This window comes from Homarus americanus, unplaced genomic scaffold (assembly GCF_018991925.1).
Source record: "Homarus americanus isolate GMGI-L3 unplaced genomic scaffold, GMGI_Hamer_2.0 scaffold49667, whole genome shotgun sequence".
Taxonomy (NCBI): Eukaryota; Metazoa; Arthropoda; class Malacostraca; order Decapoda; family Nephropidae; genus Homarus; species Homarus americanus.
The window spans coordinates 6,962,783-6,985,934 of NW_024738608.1; the positions used below are offsets into that span (position 1 = coordinate 6,962,783).

The 23,152-nt window shown below is 35.7% G+C and overlaps 1 protein-coding gene across 1 annotated transcript; it reads right to left on the reverse strand.

The window, feature by feature from the left end:
• Positions 1 to 808: 808 nt before the first annotated feature.
• On the reverse strand, positions 809 to 17,300 carry LOC121874212 (UDP-galactose transporter senju-like). Its single transcript, XM_042378237.1, has 9 exons — positions 16,961 to 17,300; positions 13,848 to 13,965; positions 12,929 to 12,975; positions 11,017 to 11,156; positions 10,429 to 10,614; positions 8,917 to 9,096; positions 8,353 to 8,496; positions 6,939 to 7,125; positions 809 to 5,733 (listed from the first exon to the last, which is right to left on the reverse strand). Exons 1-8 carry the CDS (start codon positions 17,064 to 17,066, stop codon positions 6,940 to 6,942), a joined length of 1,107 nt encoding a protein of 368 aa, XP_042234171.1. The 5' UTR covers positions 17,067 to 17,300; the 3' UTR covers positions 809 to 5,733; position 6,939.
• Positions 17,301 to 23,152: the final 5,852 nt, after the last annotated feature.

Consider the following 23,152-nt stretch of genomic DNA (forward strand, 5'->3'; position numbering starts at 1 on the left):
TTGGCCATGCTGCCTCCTTGTGTACTGAAGGCTTAGTATGCTGTGTGCTGTATCATCCACACTGTCTTCAACGGGCAGACATGACTATAGGACCCACTTTCACTGTTACAAATGGACCGAGAAAATATTACATGTGGGATGGATTTTGCTTGAGCTTCAAGAAAATGCTAACAAGAGTGTACCTATTTGAGTAAGACAAAGTTAATGTATATAGAAAAGGGTGAGGTATTACTGCATTTGCATAATTATTAACCATAACTTTTATCATCAAATAAATTGCAAAAAATGCAGATGATGCTTAAAAATGAATACCAAACTTGATTTGGTTGTTGTCAAGATTCAGGGGATTGACTCGTCCACCCTACCCACATCGGTCTGAAGTCACTTTGCCACCAAGGGACAATGTTGCCTCTACGTTATCATGAAACAAAAACCTTTACAACCAAATTATTTTTATGATAGAAACTTGCTCCAGAAGTGAAGTAAAATATTATGTTGAAGTGAGGGTCTCAAATTTTAGGTTGGAAGGAAGGGATCATAGATAGCATATTCTGGATGTTCCGAGAGTGCATATTTTTTTTTTTTTTTTTCATTCTGTAGTGTGGCTTACAATTGAGGTTAAACGTTTATTGCATGAAATATGTCAAACTCAGTGTTGGCTTAAGATTATACAAATGCAGTATGAGAGTGGCTGGTGTATCCCAAGTAAAGTGTGCTGAAATTGTGGTGTGGAATGAGTTTAATTTCAACTGTACTGTAATATGTGAGAAAACTAGTATTAACCATTTTGAATAAATAAAACAAAAAATTAGATTTAATTTTTTATCAAATACAGAACAAGTGTCTGGTAAAATACCCCTGTACATGGAAAAAAAAATATATAACTAAAACTAATAGTATACACAGTAATTAAACTTGGCACAGGTTGAGGTCCAGGACTCTTCATCATTCAATATTTAACTTAGAATAATAATAATCACTGCATTTTGGCTACTGTACCATTAAAATCTAATATCTTCAGTTCTTGTGTAGGCTGGATTAAGAGAGTGAATCCTCAGTGGTAAATGGTGAGGGAGAGAGGTGCAAGCTCAAAGCATACAATGCAAACAACAAATAGAAATGCAGTTCTCCACACACTAGAGCATTTTGATAAGACATTATGATACTGTGCTTGTGCCAACTACTTGACTTGGGTGATTAAAATAAATTCTACTAATAAGATTCTGTCATGGAGCTGTGAGGACCACTGGTTAATACTGTATCAGGTATGTGTAAAAACATAATGCATCTGGTGCTATTAACGTAGGAAAGGCCATACAAGACACACGACTATGTAAACACGGTAATTAAGGCCATAAAATTAATCTACTTCCCAGAAACCATGTTACAAACTTGACAGGTTATGTACAGATACAAAATAATGGGGTACAGGCAGACCCCAATGTACAAGAGTGTTTCGTTCCAGATCAACTTCTCGTAAACTGATTTTCCATAAGTCAATGCAACATTTCCCAGCAGACTCCAGTTATATTGGTATATGCCAAGATGTGTTCCTAGGTAAAGAAAAACCTTCACCAAAATTTCTTAAAAAAAAAACTTATCACATGCTTTCTGATCTGCTGCCTCTTGGATGCCCATTCTCCTTTATCTTTCTATCTCGCACCTTCCCCACCTCGTCTTTCTGGCTGAGTCTTAGTCTTTCCCATACCTCTCCTACCATCCACTTGTGAATCATACATACTTCTGCTAATCTCTCAACATGTTCATGCCATGTAAGCAGCTTGGTTTTGACTATACAACATTCCTTTCACTTCCAAATCATCATTTTACGTCAACATGTAAGAAAATTTCACCTCTGGATGCAGAGTTTCCAACCTGTACCACCACAATTTACATTGATTTGCCTTTTTTAATTTCAGCTTCTGATATACAGTACAGTATTTACATCCACATGATCATCTTTGATAATGACATGAGGTGTTCTATATGGTAACAAGTGTGCAAATTTAGGTTTTGAGATATTGAGCACCAAAGTTTTAAAAATGTGAGTAGCCATCCATTATATTACACAAAACAGAATTATTTTCTACAGCTGCCCATGTTTTTTTCTTACTTAGAGTAGCCTGACACACTCGGCATTCATGTATCAGTTGGGTTAGTTTTCACCCAATGTTTCACTCTTTCAGATGCTTGGGGTTTCAATGCTTTTAGGATTGTCTGTACATTACTCCCCAGAAAAACTCTTTATCAATGCAAGAAATGTAAATTTGACAAGGGAAAAAAAAAAAACACCATCACAACTCGATGCATATAACATAGGCATAACCCCATGCAGCCCAGTTCACACTGATTATCATACAATTTTTCTTTTTCTTTTCTCGTTATAATCACCATTAATCATTAATTCTCATATATTTTATACATTATTTACTAAGACTCCATACAGGCTGGCAGTGCCAAACTGTAGTAAACTAGAGCATTAGAAGTAGAAGTTTGTTGATATTTATGGATTTATTAGTTAAATAGTAGTCTTTGGTTACCTTGGAGTTTCAACCTTGCTTTACTAGCTGTTCCCACCCTGTATGTTGGCATTAGGAAGGGCATCCAGGTGTAAAACTTTGCTTCAACATGCCTGATGGCAAAGTTCCCTTTAGGTAATCATGGCTGACCCATGCAAGTGTGGGAAAATGACCATTAAATAATAATGATGATGGTGAAAATACTGCACAGGTAAAATTTATAGTAAAATTTACCTCAATGTAATACTATAGAAGAATGTACACAGTAATACTATATAACAATTATTCAATCTTGGATTTTAAGAATAAATTTGATAGTACATGGGAAGTAAATTTGATAGTACAGTACATGGGAAGTGAATGTGGTTTTATCCTCAATGTCCGGGACTGAAACAATAAATGATATTTCATGGATTAAAATGTTTTTCATGATTTAAGACATGTGTCCCCCAAAATGCATGGATTTCAGCTTCCTTGAACATATGTGAAAATTAGAGGTCATGGGTCACAAATGGGAAGTTGGCACTGGTATACATTTAATAAATTGCAAACAGGAAATTTGTGAATCCTGAAGCTGCGAATATCAAGGGTCTACTGTGTACAGTGTAATTAAGAGTAGCAAAATCATGAATATACATTATATATGCCTTTTAATATATACATTGATATTTTTGCTACTTCCCACAAGAACTCTAAAAGCTTTCAGTTTCGTTTACATTTTGTCTGTTCTATTACAGCAACTTAACACTCTTGTCCATTTGATTATGAAAATGTCGCATCATCACTAGTTTAGTTTATAACTCGGTTTAAATGGGTATACAGTATAGTACAGTATGAATGTAATGGATAAATGTCTATTATGGACAAATGGTAATATGGTTAAACCAATGAAGCCGAAAAAATTTAATGAAAGCAGTAGTACTTTAATTTTAACATGCTTACCAATGACTCCTCAGACCTTAATTACCTACCCCTAAACACTGAGGACTCACTGATGTGAAAATTTAATACTAGAGTCTGATTTTGTTGGAGAGTTATTGCATTTCATATGCGGACATAAAAAAAGTATCTTGAGAATAATAATTATAATCAAATGCTATAGGAACTGTAATCCCTGTTAATAAGTTAAATGTACTTGTACCATCAATTTCAATCCAAATAAATTAATGGCATTAATCACAAACCTTCATAAAACTAAATATTTTAAAACATTTTGTACTCCACAGCATCATGCAACAATGGATGAATTAAATCATATAAATACTGCATAAAAGTGTAATAATGATGAGATAAACAGTTCACCTCACAATAAGCATCATCAGGTCACTGGCCAAAGATTTACATATGTCACCTTATATTCAGATCTTGGTCTGGTGACATTACTCAACATTATACAGTATGATTCTGCAGTATTATGTAAACAAAAAAATACAATATTCTTCAAATTAACAATCACTCGGAATAAACTATGGTCTAAAATTAGACAAAAATGTAGAAATAAAGATAAAAAATTAAATAAGAGCTTCTATAAATAGAATGCCCCCAAAAGTTATTGTAGAATGTTTCTTGTGCATTCATAAAATTCATATATCGTCTAATTATCTAACACGAACAACAGAAACCATAATCAAAATCACATATCACTTCACTGTGTAAAAATCAATGGATACATACCATTAATAAAGGATGTATATAACGTATGCTAGGGCTACAAGTGAGAAATACTGTACATAAAGTATTAAAACTAAAGAAAATTTTGAATTTCCTAAAGTTCCCAATCACTAGAGATCACATAGGTTATGGTGTTAACAAATTTTCTTCACAAATAATTTATAGAGGACCAAGTTAATACCCTAACCATCAATATGGTCTATTGTCTCATTTATTGCTATGGCACATAAACTACTGTAGTACTATACAGGTTAATATTCTTGCTCATGTCAAAATATTTTCAATTTACACAATAACTATTAACCACAAATGTTACCTTAATCTGTTTTCCTTCTACTACAGTCAGAAATATTCCAAACTACCGCTTTGAAACAATAATCCTCTAAAAATGTTCTGAAACCTCACAGGAGACTAAAAACTCCTGTTAATTGGGAGGGTCAAGACTGACCAAAACATGGTCATAAGTGGGTCATTTTGGAGCTGGCAGATGCAGCTAGTAACAAGATGCAAATGACTAGGAAGTTTAATCCTCACCAGAGACAAACATAATGCATGTTATACTCCTGAGGATACAGCTTATAGCAAGTACTTTACAGTATGTATGTTATACATAAGACTTTGTCTTGTTATGATGCTTAATTTCTATATCTTTAAGCATGTATAACATATTTATGCTCATATTTCTTTGAAACATGAATCAGTACAATTGAAATTATTACAGTACAATATTAAGTTTCTATAAGGAAACTACAAATAGTGTATACCTTACTGTACAGTTGTCACCATTTGCAATGGGTACAGTGGCTGACATGTTTTGTGAGATGTGGCACCACTGTATGTTTACATGTAGTAAAACTAGCAGAATGGGCAATACTAGCCTCGCTATAGTAACCACACCAAGGACGCTAAATAAGTAGCTCCTCTTCTATCTGTGAATGCATGCATTTCCTGCATGGTTACTGTTTAAATATAGATTATCAAGTAGAATGTCATGGCTCGTATCTGTTCACTGGTGGGCAGTGATGCCACATCTCTCAAAACATGTTAGCCACCGTACAGATATTAATAGTAATTGTTGTATTGGTGATTACAGAGTTAATACAACCAATTTTTGGCTCAGGATTTTGTTATACAATATGCTCCTCTACTAAGAACTTTCAGAGATATAGACATAATCGTTGAGGGAATTTACCTGCCAGTGTGGGTGAGACTAGATTATATTGAAGAAAATGCCTGTACTGTAGGGTACCGGTATAGCTGTGCTGTACTTCCTCTATACCTGTATTTCCATTTTTTGCAATATGTATATCTATGAGTAAAGTTGTAATGGAGAGCGAGCCTCAGGAAAGTAACTAGTACAGGAGCACCTGTATATTCCTATTGATTTAATTTCTAGTCACTAAGCCAATCATATGTTAAAACAACTATTAAAGCTGATAATTAAATTTTAAAAATTACAACTGCATTCAAATAACCAAGTACTGCATACGGTAGTCCACAATACTTTTAAAGCTGCTGCTGCTCTCACAAAACGAGATATAATCTGCAAAGATAAAAATCAACAATGAATTTTTAAGTCACACCCATACATTATACACATTTATTCCTCCATTATGAACTTTTGGTATCAAAATTTCACATTGCCAAAATAGACAAATATAGTATAGCAATTGGGTTTGATTTGACCTCATATGCAATCCTCTTCTGGTACTCTTTTTCACCCCCTTCTGATGAGGAAATGTAGATGATGATGAAGTGGCACATCACTTGAATTTCCCAGTTTTTTCTTATGTAAGGCACACACACACACACACACACACACACTTATATTACCCCACAGAACACAATTTTTTCTTTGAACTGAATTATCGTTTTTGTTATAATATGATCTGAGTACTATAAACAGCTCCTCCCCGATTTACGACGGGGTTAGGGACCCAAATCCAGGTCTTAAGTCGAAATGGTCGGAAGTCGAAAATGCTTAAATAATACATAGAAAATCTAAAATGGGTGTCTCTTTTTCTTCTCAGCACCACAAAACTCTCACTTTTAAGCTTGCCAGCCATTTTAAAGTGAATTACAAACGAAAATTTTGTCTGTACTGATGTTGGGACTCGAAAATACGTAATTTGACAAAATTTTGGTACGACTGAGGCAGGTCGTAAGTCGGGGAGGAGCTGTATATTTTTATATTAATGACTACTGTATATATATATTTTTTTACACTTTGTTTATAAGCCTACCCAGAAAACATCACAGATATTTCACTTTGAATTAATGGAAAAATGCTTTTTTAATGCATCCCTTCCATAATAAAGGAATAGCAATACTGTATATGTAGTTGTGGGCAAAAAGGATTCAGCAGGGAGGGGTGGTATATGGGAGGGTAGGTGTAGGTGGAAACTTGGCACTGTCCCAGTGTCCCATAGAGGCGGTGGGTAAAAATTATAAATTTTCTTTTACATCACTTTTGTGTGTGTGCGCTATAAATAACTCAATACACCAAAACAACTAAAAAAATGCTGTATAGGTTAAATGTTTGAGGAAATTTTTTGCCATCACCTCAATGGTGTAAATGAGGAAGAATATAACTCCACACATGCAATATTGTTTTCAATGCCACACACGCATCAAAAATGGCTGAAAATTAATGATGAAGTGGCACACAGTAGTACAGTAAGTACCCACTGTGAAAGGACACTGAAAAATCTTAAAATATTTCATGATGTTAAATGACACACAACTCACTTTACACATTTGTGGGAGGTACATTTTTTATTAGAGTTAACCCCTCCGGCTCTGATGATGTGTCCTTCTCTAACTCGTCTAGCCGTCCTCTGTTGACCACTGGGTTCTGGGCGTACATGTATGTTGCAAATATGACGAGAGCTATGGCTACGGCAGTCCACCAGTTAACTGCGATGCCAAATATGACCTGTTTGAAGATACGTTACATGTCAGTTATTAAATGTACCAAGGACTGAAGCCTTTAAGCATAGCCCCTGATATCAATGACTAAACACTCACACCAAGAATTATTTTTAGCAGACACAAGGAAAGGCTTTGAATTAGTTGTTAAGTCCTACATAATTATAATACCCAATTCCCAGTCTTTAAAAGGGGTTGGCAACAGGAAGGGCACCCAGCCATAAATTTTACTTCAAATTTATCTGATGGCAGGGTGTCCGGGCTGGCATCGGGTAATCATGGCCATAAATCAGTGGTGGTGGTGACGACAGTTAGTATCATGATGTTATATATACAGTACTTAAGAATGTCATATTAGTACTGTAGTTATGACAACATACAATAATACAAGACACATACAGTGATGGCTGTCGACAATCAAGAAGTATGGTACTGTTATCCTCCTGTTGTAGTTGTTGTTATACCAGGGTGTCCATAAATGATTACCCTGCTTAAAACATGAGAGCATACTGTTTTTAGGGTAATCATTTATGGACACCCTGTCTAAGAAATACATGAATGTAGTAAAGTGATGGAATGGATAACAGGTGTATGATAGAGAAATATGGAATGGATGACGAGGGTTATGACAAAACTGTAATGGATAATTAGCGTAAGACAAGGAGAACTGTAAAACAAGGAATGACAGCATGTTAAGTTTCGCTATAAGTGAAAAAGATGGCAAATTTGAATGTAAATATTACACAAAATGAAATTAATGAATGTAAGTATTATAAAGGACTCAGTCTGCTTGCCACAAAAAGTGTACAGTAACATCATCATCAAGAGAACAAAAAACAAAACAATTTATGTGTGTTTAAGACATTTATCAATCTAGAAAAATCATATGACAGCAGATAGAAAAGCTATAGAATAGAGCAATGGAAGGTAAGAGTGACAGTGGGAGCCCAGGAAGATGGAAGGATACACTAGAGTTGAGAGAGGTGGACATCTAGGAAGTGGCAACAAATAAGAATGACATGGGAGCATGCAAGTTTGTGATTTTTAGGAGAAGGACTTAATGCTGATGGGTGAAGCAACAAACAAACCTAATATGTGAGGTCTTGTAGAAGGGGATAACCATAGCACAACACACTGATTACAACATTTTGCGAATAAATAACAAATCACTTAAAATATCACAATATTCAACGGTATACAGGAACAGAAATCAAAAGACAAAATGCAAACTTACCCATGAAAGAACTGCCGTAAACATTAGTTCAAGTGCAGATGCAAATGTTTTCAGAATGGAATTTAAGTTTCTGAGGAAGAAGCACGTTACAATGCCCACAGCTGCGTTATTGAGGATAATCACCACCACAACTGGCTGCCACACCTGCAAACATTATAAACACAGAGAAATAGATGAAACTGATAAAATCGTCCTTCAGTGCAAACGACTAGTTAGAAGAATAAGTATTAGGCATATCCAAGTATTAAGTGCATTATTATAGCATGTGGTTATTCCCTTCCATAGCATTCAGTGGCCAGTAAGGTTGAAATTAACACTTATTAATTGGGTTAATATCCTATTTATACTCTCCTGGTCTATACTGCTTGGGTTAATGCTCTCGGGGTCAATACTTAACAGATCAACACTCCTCACTTAACGGTTAATAATTCCTTGAAACTCATGTCCATTATTACCTAGATCAAAAAAGGTTTACTAGTTGTGTTCTGTACTCAGGCAAGATCTTTGTCTCTCACACACACACAGGCCACATTCAACTTACAAATGCTATAAAATATAACGCACCTGTGAAAGTGATGTTGTTGAAAAGGCAGAAATCAATTCTCCTCTATACAAGAGGACAACTGCATTACATATTATGGAGTTAATGTTCATGAAGACATTCTGCACCATAATGTGAACCTCAGCACCAGTATCTTTCAGTAACTTCTCATTATAGACACCAGCCAGGCAGGAGCAAAACACCTGTGGAGGAATGTAACTATGTAATGATGCACTGTACTTGATGTAGTTATAGTCATGGAAAATCACTTCAGCCAAAGAAAAAAAGTGATTCTGATCCCAAGTAAAAAAAATCAAATAAATATTGGAGACATGTTGAAACTGGCTGCCATATGTGATGACACTGGTAATGTACAGTACAGTACTGAATAAGGATTTTGTTATGCAGTACAAAATGTATATTCACATTTTATGACATGTTATGAATACAATGCTTTTTCTGGGAATGCTATATGTGAGGTTTCACTAAAGAGAGAAACTATTGGCATCCTGTGTACGAGGAGGAAGGCATTGTAATATGACAAGTGATTTTGTGTTGTGTGATGTAAGTATCTGTACTACAGTACTGTACTGGTATACAGGTACTGTACTGTAATTGTATTGTATATTTTCATTTCATAGCTTTCACTTGCAGGGATAAAGTGTAATTGCAACCTATTACAGTAAAAGTTTTTTGGAAGTAGATGATTGCAAATTTTTATATAAATTTGGGTTGATAGATACTGTACTGTATTATAGAGCTTCTGCCATGGTCAACCCCCTTGCAGGGAGCTCCCTTGAAGTGTCATTTGCAAATACTATATATTTTTAGAATACTGTACGGTACATGTTTCATACATTTTTCTATATAAAGTTTACCTCACTGTACTGTTATCATGTTTTCTATGGCTTTATTATTCTTTTTTCACACAACAGATTCCAATATACAGTATTTCTAATTTGGAGAATTTTCTATGAATTTTCAGTCACATTGCAAGTTTTACATCTGGAGTATTGTCACCTTTTCTCCATGATATTCATAGAAAATTTGGTCTTTCATGGAAAAGGTTATATTAGTAAATTTAGTTTTTGCTGGAGAAATGACTGATTGAGAACCAATCTTTTAGTGCTTTATACGGTCTTAAGGTTTTTCCAGTACATTTTCATAAAAACAAACAAATTTCATATTTTTTTTAATACACCCATAGTATAAACTAAAGGTTGGAAACTAACAACACACTTGGTTAGGTTATCAGAAGTGCAAAAAAAAAAAAAAATTTTTGCAGACAATGCATTTACTGGATCTTGTGGATACGTTATTTAAATATTTTACTTGGGCAAGGTCATTTGATAATGGAATACATCACACAGTAAGACCGACAGACTGACAATTGCCAGACAAACAGTGCATAAGTTATGATTAATGGATAAATTGAAATCTACAGCTTAAAAAGAAACACAGCATTCATTAATAAAACATTACAACTAATAAGTCACTAGAATAAATATGGTGATTTTCACAGACAGTGGTGTTACCTGTACTAAGAGAAGACCGGTGTGGAGTGAGACAAGGTTGGAGAGCATCACTGAGAAAGGTACATCACTCTCTGTAGGTGATAAATCTGTTTTCTTAGATGTACTTAACTGCTTCACTATACATCCTATTGTCAGTATGATGAGGGACACCCACTGACGTTTGCTCAGTTGCTTTTTGAAAATAACCTAAGGAAGAGAAAAATATATGTAAGTGTTCCTGAAAATATTACAGTATTTTGTGTAACACAAGTCACCCTTTATGTTGTTAGTAATTATTGTACTGTGTAAACTAAAGTGTGCCTCCCCTGAGAAAAATACTCTGAATGACCAAATTGATAATTGTCTTACAATCAGACAAATATTAGGAAACACGGGTGGACAAATATCATTTACAGAATATAGTGTAGTGTACAGTACTGTACTGTATAACAAAGTCTTGAAGAATCCACTTGTTCACAGTAGAATGGAAATTAATGGGCATAGGAAAACTGAATGAAAATGTGCTTAGGGTAAGGCAGGAAGGCATAAAAGAAAACCTCAATGTGTAAATTCTTTCAAAAAAAAAAAAAAAAATAATGGCTTCCGTACCTGGAATATAACACCAGTTACAACGACTCTGAGCTGAAGTAACAAGAAGTATGTGGTGGGGTCAAAAACGGCGAGGTTGACAAAGGCCAAGTTGTTGTAGAGGCAGTAGAGGAGGGCTGGCACCATGTATAGCCCCAGCACTGTAATGGGATTGGGGTTAATGTTTAGGTTAGGTTTGTGTTGTATTTTTTTTTTTTTTTTAAGTTAGGATACATTTAATTTGGGTCATCAGATCAGGGTGTGTTAGGTCAGGTCAAGTTGTTAGGTTTAAATAAATTTAGGTTATGTTAGGTTTAAATAAATTTTGGTCAGGTCAGTTTATGTGAAATTAGTTTGTCAATTCAGGTTATGCTAGGTGAAATTAGTTTAGGTTAGGACAGTTTAAGTAATACTATATATTATCTTTGGGTAAGTTTTACTGAGTGAAGATTAGTTCAGGGTGAGGTCAGGTCAAGTTAAGTTATATCAGGTTAAGCTGCCAAACTCCGTCCTCCAAGTGACAGAGACAATAAACCTTTTAAAACAGAAACAAGACATTACCACCGGGGCTTCCTCACTAGGACACTATATGTACAAGAGACAGGAAGAAAGAAAGATGAAGTGAAATGCTATGAAAAAGAGGAATAGAAAGAAGAAAATACTCGAAAGAGAATAAAGCTAAAGGAAAACAAAATGAAAAATACATGAAACACATTTGGAGAAGAAATAGGGAAGGACGAAAATAACTAAGACAGCGACAGGAAACAGACACCACTAGCTATGTACACTACACAGCCAGTGAATAAAGTAGCAAGCCAGCCAACATGTACTGATCTGTATATACATATCAATTTCATGTTAACTGGCTCCCGGCCCCAACCTAATCGTACAGTATAAACAGTACATAACCATTAGGACAGTGGTCTCTTTGGGTTGATTTATTGGGCCCCATTAACATAAGTGGTTAAAAAAGATGAGGCAAATTTGACCAGCTACCTTCTTCTACACATACTGTACTGACGCAGTTACTCCTGCTGATATACAGGGTAAATTTGTTTTGGCGAGTTAAATTCTAACTACAGCTGTGATCAGAGGAGAGGAGCCACAATTTAAATACTGTACTTCATTTTTTTTTTTTTTTTCAATTTTAATGCCAATGTATCCCAAGTGACCTATACTACCAGTTGTTGGAAATTTGGGAAGGCAATAACTTGCATACAATCAGACACAGCAACTTACAAACAATCAGATAACACACAAACTTACAATCAGATACAGTACAGACAACAAAATTCAGAGTCCAGGTACTGCACAGTTGTTACAGAGAAGTAATATGACAATGTCCACAGGCCCTTGAACACTATATTCCCTTCCAAGTTTTCAAGTGAAGCCTTACCTTTAATGCTTCTTTACAAAATTATTAATTTTGTACCCAAATTTATCTTTAATGTTTATGAGGTGAGATTTTTTCTTTTAAATCTTGTATTAAGCAAAACATTTACATTGTTATATACTATTTCTTCTGATGTTACAATCCTCACAAAATGTTTCTGACCTAATTTCCTCGAAACTCAAAAGATACCACCATCAAGAAGTAAAATTTCATACTAGCAAGTCAAATACCCGACCCTACCTTTATACCCTAATGACTGTATTAGGATTAGAACCAAATCCTGATGGCTGAGTTAAGTGATACTGGAGCCAATTTGACTATTTGCTGAAATGAAAGACTGTAATCTGAAGTTTTTGTTTTTGAGATAAAAATGTTTCCCCTGAATAACCAGCAGGAATTTCTTTGTATAAATTGGAGACTTTTAGTGTGCAAGTCAGTACTGTACAGTATAAGTCAGTGAAAAAGCACATTCTTGCTGAGAAAATGTGTGATGGACAACAATAGGCACAATAATAATGTTACTGTACGTATTGTACTTACCTCTGATGTTAGTCCTTATGTCAGTGAAGAGTGTGGATAGTTTATTACTGTAAAAAAATGAAAATCGTGTTCAAGTATTCACATGAAATGGAATTTATGGCAATTACTGTATGCTGTTTTTACTTTACTATAAATTTTGATAATGGCAAATTTTAAAAATGGTACCTGCCATCTAACAAAATGTTAACCCCAGAATAGATAAATGGGGCTTTGCTAAGAGTTTTGACAGAACCTTTATATGCAGTAGGTCTCGAAGTTGAGAATTAATGAGACTGTGGCTTAAATCCTGTAAATCATCACAGAAATAGAACTAAAGTAACTATCAAAATTCAGAAAACAGTACAGTAATGACAGTCAGTACTGTACAGAAATATTTAGAATTCATGTAAGGTCAACTTGTTAATTATTCTATGAGTGATTAAGCTGACCATTATGAGAAAAATGAAGGTTAGGACCACAGGCATAGCTCTCAAACACTCATTAGGTCTTTCACAGAAAAATAAAAAAGATAAACAAGTAAAGATTAAAACAGTCTCAAATGAAACAAGAAACCCTATACGTACTGTACAGTAGTATTTTTTTAATTGGGCTTAAGTACATTACAAATATTTGGCAGACTCACAAGTGTTCAGTTTTATATTGTGCCTCTACTATTTTTCCTATGATAAAAACCTTGAAACCATCCTCCTAATTCTTTCATTGGTGAACATTAGTGAATTAATTTACTCTAGAAAATTAAATAAAGAATATTCCAATTCTTTCATGGTTAGCTTTTGATGACTGATCGCATTCTTCAAAACAGAACATTAAAATAATATGACGATCTCTTTTCTGTCACTGGTGAACTTACCCGTAACTCACTGAAACCCTGAAAACATCCTAAATGTTACTTTGATGGACTTGAAACGAATGAACATACTCTTTAAGATATATTAATAGAGAGGCGACCAGCTTTGTGGCTTCGGTTAGCAGCACCACCGTCACTGTGTTGTAGCTATAACTGTTGTCCGCTCGCTGAGAGGCCGTGACTACGATGCCTGCGAATAGGAGAGCAAATGGTTGGTTCTATATGATTTGATAAACAATACATGGAGAATAGGTACAGTACTTCATAAGATGCTATAAACAACAGATGGAAGAAAAAATAATAAGTACAGTGGCTAAGAATTTTCTAAACAATTTAAAGGGGGGCGGATATTTAGTAAGATTTGACAAATAATACAGAAGCAAAAGTTCTATTAGCCAAAAATGTGTAGTACTGATGATAAAATATAAATATTTATCAAGTTTTCTACAGCTACTGTAACATTGTAACTTGGTTTACAGTATTCATTAACATGATAAATAATTGTACCACCCACTAGAGGGGACCATGCCGAGGGAATTAGGCCAGTGACCTTCATAAGATCCCTCCATTGTTCTTGATCATTTTGTCAAGGAATATTTTGAATCCCAGTACTGTTCTTGATTCCACAGCTTGGGTTGGTAAACTGTTCCATAGGTCTACCAGCCTCTGTGTGAAGAAGTATTTCCTTATATTCGTCCTGTATGATAACTTGGCCAGCTTGTAGTTATGTCCTCTCGTGTTGGCTGTGTGTGACATCACAGAGAAATGTCCCGGGTTTATATTTTTCATGAGATTTGCCCTATAGTACCTTGTCTGAAGGGTTGTTAGTCCTAAGGCTCTCAGTTTACTTGGATAATTGATATGATGTTAGAGCTTTCTGCGAGTAGGGTTATACTGAGGGTTTACTGTACGGTATTGTATTTTTTCAAGGAATAATATTCTGTACAGTATAGTGGGGTTTTTGTGACTTATTTTACTCTTTTGCAAACTTCAACTTTTAGATGTTACTGTTAGGCTAAATTACCGACCACAGCAATAGTGAACAGGCTGTTTTGGGCTATTTTGCTGGCTAATTGTTTATGTAAAAAGAGTACAGTAATGATATAATAGTGGTAGTATTTATTGTAGTACAGTATGCAAAAATACATGACATGATACGTGTGCACAAAAAAAAAAAAATTGGTTAGATTAGGTACTGGCAAAACAGCATGTCAACTATTTAGCCACTGCCTAAATGTTATTGGTAACTACAGTATGTGAACTAAACTGATATGATTTTTGTCATAAAGTTAGGTACATTATTTTAATATTTTAAAATTTTGACAAAATATGGAAATACATTAAGTACAGTCTTCCTCATGTTTTGTAAATATTTGTGTAAATAAATTAACTAAGTACTGTAAAGTACAGTATGTAGTATGTACCGGCAAGTCAACACATGTGGTGAATTAACATTAATTATTCCAGTGTGACTGAGAGGTATATACTGTACACCTTTACTTTACCTTTATCCTCTTTGCCACGGATTTGCGATTTGTATATTTTTTGCAGTCATTTTCATCCTGATAACTAGTTGAAGCATTACATAGCCATATTCACTATTTACATTTTGAACATTTCATTGGATGCACAGAACACCTCCAAAGACTTACCAGCAACTGCTACATTGTTGTACAGTATAAGATTTATTGGGGTAATTTCTGAGAACACCAGGAGTTGTTCGATTTTGTTAATTTTTTACACAGATGTTCTTATTATAGTAAGCACTTTTAAAAGAGGTAACAACTTTTCATTTTAATTTTTTTGTTTTTCTATGATAATAAATTGGTAAAATTTTAGTTTTGGTCATCCCTGTATTTAGATGTCCAACCTAACCTAGCCACAGAGCCCATGAACTATATCTCTTCTAACCCGGGGGGGTGGTGTAAATTCCTAAGCTTCCCCCAGATGGCCGAAACTAAAATATCTGTACTGTACATTAATACCCGTAAATCACCTGTAGTGGGCAGGTAATGAAGTACAGTAAACCCTTGTTATTCGTAGTGGTTAGGTTCCAAGGAATGATGTGAATAGGCAAAACCGCAAAAAGCAACTTATACTATCTTAGTGCACTGCTGTACAGTACGTATACCTATACCAAACAACTAGCCAGAAGGCAGTGCCCCCCAGCTAGGAAGTTAGGTAAGGTTAGGAAGGTTTCTTTGGTTGGTTAGGCCAGATTCTATTAGGTTCTAGTAAATGTCGCCTCTTTTAAAATACTTATAATATGAACACCTGAGGAAAAAAATTACAAAATTGGATAATTCCCTCTGGTGGTAGTGCTGTTCAGACATAACCTTTATGGGATATAAAATGAACAAATCTAACCTAGCATAACCAATTTAACCTAAGTTAAGCTAATCTAACCTACTTAACTTAATCTAACTTACATAACCTTATTTAAGTAACCTAATCTAGAATAAGTTAGTTAGGTTGGTTCAACCTATATCTTACAGAACGTATAATATTGTATTAGCCGGGATACTGTTGCCAACTTTTACTGTGTCCTCTTCGCCACTTATTAACAAACACTTGCATTCTCTTCTCCACTGTCACATTATTCTAGGCTAGATCACCATACAGGTGTCATGGGTTGCATTCAATATGACGCTGTAACCTTCTGTAACTGTGTCACATCCCTGCAATGTATCAATGTTGACAGAATTCCTTAAGAACATAAGTACAAGACATCTGTGAAAGATACTGTGTGCTTCTAATGATATTCTTGAGCTACCTACAGTATGCCTCTAATGATATTCTTAAGCTACTTGCAGTATGCCTCTAATGACATTCTTAAGCTACCTACAGTATGCCTCTAATGACACTCTTGAGCTACTTGCAGTATGCCTCTAATGACATTCTTAAGCTACCTACAGTATGCCTCTAATGACATTCTTGAGCTACCTACAATATGCCTCTAATGACATTCTTGAGCTACCTACAGTATGCCTCTAATGACATTCTTGAGCTACTTGCAGTATGCCTCTAATGACATTCTTTTGCTATCGATGGTTAATAGACTTAATTTTACATTTTTAATAGCATATTGAACTCGAGAACGGTACAAGATCTAATCTAATCTACTGCCACGAGGACTAGTTCATAAAAGTCATCATCTCTCTAATACCATAATACTGTAGTCTTACCTTGATTAATGAATAGTGCCATATAGGCCAAAAAGACGATGAAACTACATGTTGTAGGAAAGAGCTTATCAAATCTTTTCCCATGTTCATAACGATTGGCACTCATGGTAGAGCGTTAAGTATTTCCTGAACAGTTGTTTCCTCGCGACTGACTAGTGGCGAGCCTGTCAACTGCTGTGTTTGTTTACGGTGTAACACTCCCTCTACCGCACCCAAACAAGACTACGGTAAAGATCCTAGTAGTTGATGGCCATGAAATCAACCGAAGCAAAAAGCTGGCTGCTGGTTAGCTTTCTCAAGGGGGTTTTGTCCTAGGGGAGTCTTGTCCGGACCCCGTAGAGCTCATAGCGCCTCAAATTTGTGACAGTAAAATAGTTATGTATGCTTTTTAATTCGTTTCATTAATTGCCATTTAATAAAAAAAAGAGGAGGGGGGGTAGATAACCTTTACTTTCCTTTATCTTTATTCTCTTCGCCACTGCTCGTTTTTTAATGAAAACTGGAATCGCATTTTGTTGCTAATAACTTGGAGCATATGCTCATGGCTGACTGCCTGTAAGTACAGTATACCTCATAATGAAGCGAAAACCCAACAGACTTCCTGTAGGGTTTTCACTTCATTAAAACGTATACGGTACTCGTCACGTTTTGAGATTATCATTGTTATTTATGGCTGTAATCTTCCATGGATTTAAAGATAAAGGAAACATCAAATATATGTGTATGTGTGTGTGAAGTGCAGTTTGTATGTGTGTATAGCTTTGTTTTAATCGTTCATTCAGTTATCATGATGATTTGCTTCGATATGTAACTTTGAACTACAGTACTGGTAATGTACAGTACTACAGGTAGTAAGCTGAGAAGTGGCGAAGGGGATGAGTAAAAGATGAGAATGTATTGAGTTAAATGAGGTTCATCCTGTTGACGTGGTTGGTTTAGTTTGTTTTTCCCAGTTCATAAGGACCATATTTGTTTGGTTCGAGGTTTCACTACGGCCATTGCTGGCAGACTGCCAATTAAGTAACTAACTTTTACTTACTTTTATCCTCTTCATTGATCGGCTCGTTAGCCGCTTGGGCGATTGGTCACGTCTCTGTTAATTTTTTTTTCTTTTATCCTCTTCACCAAATGATCGGCTCGTTAGCCGCGTGAGCGATCGGTCACGTCTCTTACGGTGCCGTCACAACATTTCTGGTAGACTGTTCCAAGAGTTCACAACTAAGGATATCCAAAGAAGTTCATTATAATCTTATTTCCATACACCTATTGTACTAGTTAATGTGTCAATGGTTACATAGACTGACCGAGACTGGTGGATTATGACTACAGCACAACATTCATAGGTTAGTAATACAGACTATCTCCTCGCTGTAGCTTCGCCAGTTATGCCTTTTGTTTTAGGCGATTTTGTTACACTCATGGGCAGTTACAAAGATGTGGATTAAACTGTGTTACAGTATTGGCCGTCTCATTTGCCACACTGAATGGCAGCTGTACATCTTAGGTTGTTCTACATGGCACCATAGTAAACATTGGCCACCAAAATGGGGGGTACTGTACACAGGCCTTTATTACTTTTACTTTTATCCTCTTCGCCACTGATCGGCTTGTTAGCCGCTTGGGCGATCGGTCACGACTCTTTTCCTTTATATTCTTCACCAAAAGGTCGGCTCGCTAGCCGCCCGGGCGATCGGTCACGTCTCTGTCACGCACTGTTGGCAAATACTGGGCATGCACCGGCTCCTGAATGTACCTGAACCCGCTCCAGTGTTGGTCAAGTCTTCTCTTGAAAGAGCTCACACTCGGTGCCGTCACAACACTTTCTGGTAGATTGTTCCAAGAGTTTACAACCCTCACTCCGAAAAAGTTTGCCCTCACTTGGTCTGCCAACAGATATTAGCAGAGCTAGTGTAATGGGAGACATTTCTTAATGTTTGAGCTGTTGCTACTTTATTTTAGTTCTTCAGCTTTATGTTCTTTTTGTTTATTTTCTTTACGTTATACTTCATTTTCTCAGGGTACTTATTGTATTTCTTTCATTTTATCTTACTTGTTTTTCCATCTTATATATGTTCAGTTTTGTGGGTTAACCTGGGAGAATCACATCCTTGTCTATTAATACACACTCTTGTAATTGCTTGATTTAACAAGGCACCGTCAGTAATGACTCCAGCAGAGAATTACAGTATGTACTGTATAATATTCAGCTTTAAAAGGTTAATTGCCTGGTAATGTCACCTTGTACACATTGACAACACTATATATACAGTATATATATATATATATATATATATATATATATATATATATATATATATATATATATATATATATATATATATATATATATATATATATATATATACTGTATATATAGTGTTGTCAATGTGTACAAGTCGTTTGACTTTTTTTCCTGCAATTTTCTTTCCGTTCACCTGTTAAACATGTGCGCGGGTAAGTGTTAGCAGCTGCGTCCTGGCCTTTCAGTATGAATTACTTTGATCACTGGTTGGTGAATCACACATCGTTCTGATCTGGTAATAGAAACATACGCGTTTGTTTCCCAAGGCAAATCAAAATTTTTCTTAACCTCGAACTTGTTAGTTACTGAATATGTTAACCAATCAGACGCCGCCATCCCGCCAATGAACACTTGCGAGAACAGTGTGATATGAACCAGTAGTCAGCCGTACACACCAGTTTGAACTAAACAGCCATTTTTCGCCTCGCCACTTGTGAGCTTCACATATGGGCCAGCCTTTTGTGACAGGTGTTCATTATATATATATATATATATATATATATATATATATATATATATATATATATATATATATATATATATATATATATATATATATATATATATATATATATATATATATATATATATATATATATATATATATATATATATATATATATATATATATATATATATATATATATATATATATATATATATATATATATATATATATATATATATACGTTATATATATATATATATATTGATAAAATCACACGGGAAAATGGAAACAACGGAGTACCTTAGCTTTCGTCTTTATTCAAGACATCTTCAGAGGCAACTGGATTACATGGACAGTGCCTTGTTCGTTCATGTTAGGAATAATAATCACCCCATTGCTTGGGAAAAAAGCTTAGAAGTATTCAAATCATCTTGTGTCACAGAAAGACTTCTGGTTGAAGCTAGTTTGATTAAGGAATTAAAATCAATAAACCTTAGTGATGGTCAGTTCAAAACTGATAATATGTTACATAAATTTATTTGTCAGTGGCCCAAGGTTAAAAATGCTTTGAAAACCTTTGATCTTGATGTATGATAGTTATTTTGTGGGTCCCTTTTTTCTGACCTGACCTGTCTAGTCACGTCATCACCCTTCTCTTAAGCTCCTCTACGTGTGTGTTGGTGTGGGGATTAGTGGATGTCATCATTATGACCTGACCTCATGTTTTTAGGTCACCCTGTATATTTAAGCCTCTCTCTGTCCATGTAATCCAGTTGCCTCTGAAGATGTCTTGAATAAAGACGAAAGCTAAGGTACTCCGTTGTTTCCATTTTCCCGTGTGATTTTATCAAGATTTATCTTATCCACGTTTTCATTGTGGATTTACATGAATATATATATATATATATATATATATATATATATATATATATATATATATATATATATATATATATATATATATATACGTTATATATATAGCAGTGGGGTATGCTATAACGAACGGATCCTACTACGAATATTCCTATAACGAACGGTTTTACCTATAAAATTGAGAATGCTATAACGAACGCAACTCCTACAACGAACGCGGATGAATACCGGACTACTTCGCCTGGCGCATGAATATTGTTGTACCGCGACCACAACAAGAGCGTCAGGCGCCATCTTTGTCTCATTGTGTAGCCAGTGCACCAGTGTTATTGTTGAAATTTCGTCTTTTGATGTGGAAATTCGCGTTATTTGTATAACTATTTTGTTATACAAGTATACAATTGTAACAATGAGTCGTCCAAAGCGAGTGAGAAAGCTAATAACCCTTGAAACTAAGAAAGAAATTGTAAAGAAACGTGAGAATGGAAGAAGCATTGCGAAACTTAGTGATGAATGGGATGGCTAAATCGACTATATGTACGATTTTGAAGAATAAAGAGGAGTTAAAAACTGTGCAAGTGGCTAAGGGAATCTTTAGACTTAGCAAAGCAAAGTGTAATGTGATTGAAGAGATGGAAAATTTACTCTTAGTGTGGATAAAGGAGAAAGAAATGGCAGGTGGTAACATTAGTGAAGCTATAATTTGTGAGAAGGCTAAACAATTGTTTGAGGACCTTAAAGCCAAGACTCCCAGTGGAAGTGATAGTGATGTGCCAGTGTTTAGGGGGACCTGCATGCTGAATAACACTAAGGTAAGATAAAGTACCGTATTTTTTACATTTTCCACATAATTTTTTCAGTGTTAAGTGGTTGTATTTGGGGGCCTGGAAAGGATTAATCTTATAACGAACGAATGCTATAACGAACGAGGTTCTGGAACCAATTAAGTTCGTTATAGCATACCCCACTGTATATATATATATAGAGAGAGAGAGAGAGGGGGGGGGAGGGATGGGTTAGCACACAGCCGCATAGTTAATGTGGAAATTATGAGATTGAGGAGGTTTATGTAAAGTGTAAAGTGATAATTATGCAGTAAACTATAATGGTGCAGTGTGATGGACGGCCGCCACTAGTCATGACTAGTATGATATTTGATGTATTTGCTCTTGTAAACAGGCTACCTCCATCAGTGACCAGGGGGCGTGGTGTTGGGGGCAGTTTCAGTTGTGGAGATTGTGGTGGTGGTAGTGACAGTGATGGCCATAGTGGTGGTTGTGGAGATACTGGTGAAGACTGATGTAGGAGGAGCGTTAGGTATTATTATAGTGGTAGTGGAGGTTGAATCCAGGAAAAAAAGGCACGGAAAAATCCTAACCTAATCTACGTGTAATGCCATCATATGGTGTTGTCAATGTGTACAAGTCGTGCCTTTTTTTCCTGTGACTTTATTTCCGTTCACCGTGGAGGTTAGGTTATGCTAGGTAAGTGTATTGTGCATCCCATACTCATGCTGTGGGCGGCAACGCAAAAGGATTACGGAGTAGAGGTCACAAAGGGTGTGTATAACTAACCCCCGTGTTCAGGATATTATGACATTGAATGTTACAGAGTATTTCAAATACATTCTTTGTTGAGATCTGTACATAGAGAGTAACTTATTCACAACTTCTTGAGTAAAAGCAGTGTGACTTAGTATGTCTGGCCACACACTATGTTATTCACTTTTGCGTTAGAGGTATTCAAGCACATTGTGTGTTTGGTTCTATACATGGGAACTGATATAGCTACTGAGTGCAAAAAAGTGGATACAATCTTAAGAGGTCAGCTACCTTTCCCTTAGAGATAAAGTGTGCCATTTCACACAGTGGCTTAGACCTATAGTAGCCTTGAGTGTATACGTGTACATATATGCGTGTGTGTAGAGTAGGGAGGTTATCCTGCGTGTCACCTACAAGTGATATTTTTATAATCGTATTGACGGGATTATCATAGTATGGGTGGGGTTGACTTATTGTAGGGGGGATTATCATTGTATGGGTGGGGTTGACTTATTGTAGGGGGGGGATTATCATTGTATGGGTGGGGTTGACTTGTAGGGGGATTATCATTGTATGGGTGGGGTTGACTTATTGTGGGGATTATCATTGTAGGGGGATTATCATTGTATGGGTGGGGTTGACTTATTGTAGGGGGGATTATCATTGTATGGGTGGGGTTGACTTATTGTAGGGGGGATTATCATTGTATGGGTGGGGTTGACTTATTGTAGGGGGGATTATCATTGTATGGGTGGGGTTGACTTATTGTAGGGGGGATTATCATTGTATGGGTGGGGTTGACTTATTGTAGGGGGGTTATCGTATGGGTGGGGTTGACTTATTGTAGGGATTATCATTGTATGGGTGGGGTTGACTTATTGTAGGGGGGTGACGCATGTTAAGGTGTTGGGTAACTCTTATTGTAGAAAATGTAAGGACATAGCGTGTGCTGTAAGTTGTGAGAGGTGTGCAAGTGGGATGGTGTGGTAATGGTGGTAAATTAAGGGTGTAGTGGTAGGAATAAAATT

Excerpts from the sequence above, each read along its gene's own strand:
- LOC121874212 (XM_042378237.1), bottom strand. The coding sequence starts at position 17,066 with ATGAGTGCCAATCGTTATGAACATGGGAAAAGATTTGATAAGCTCTTT. Across the intron at positions 11,157-12,928 it reads CATAAGGACTAACATCAGAG|TGCTGGGGCTATACATGGTG; the intron begins GTAAGTACAATA and ends ATCCCATTACAG. Across the intron at positions 7,126-8,352 it reads TTACGGCAGTTCTTTCATGG|GTCATATTTGGCATCGCAGT; the intron begins GTAAGTTTGCAT and ends ATCTTCAAACAG.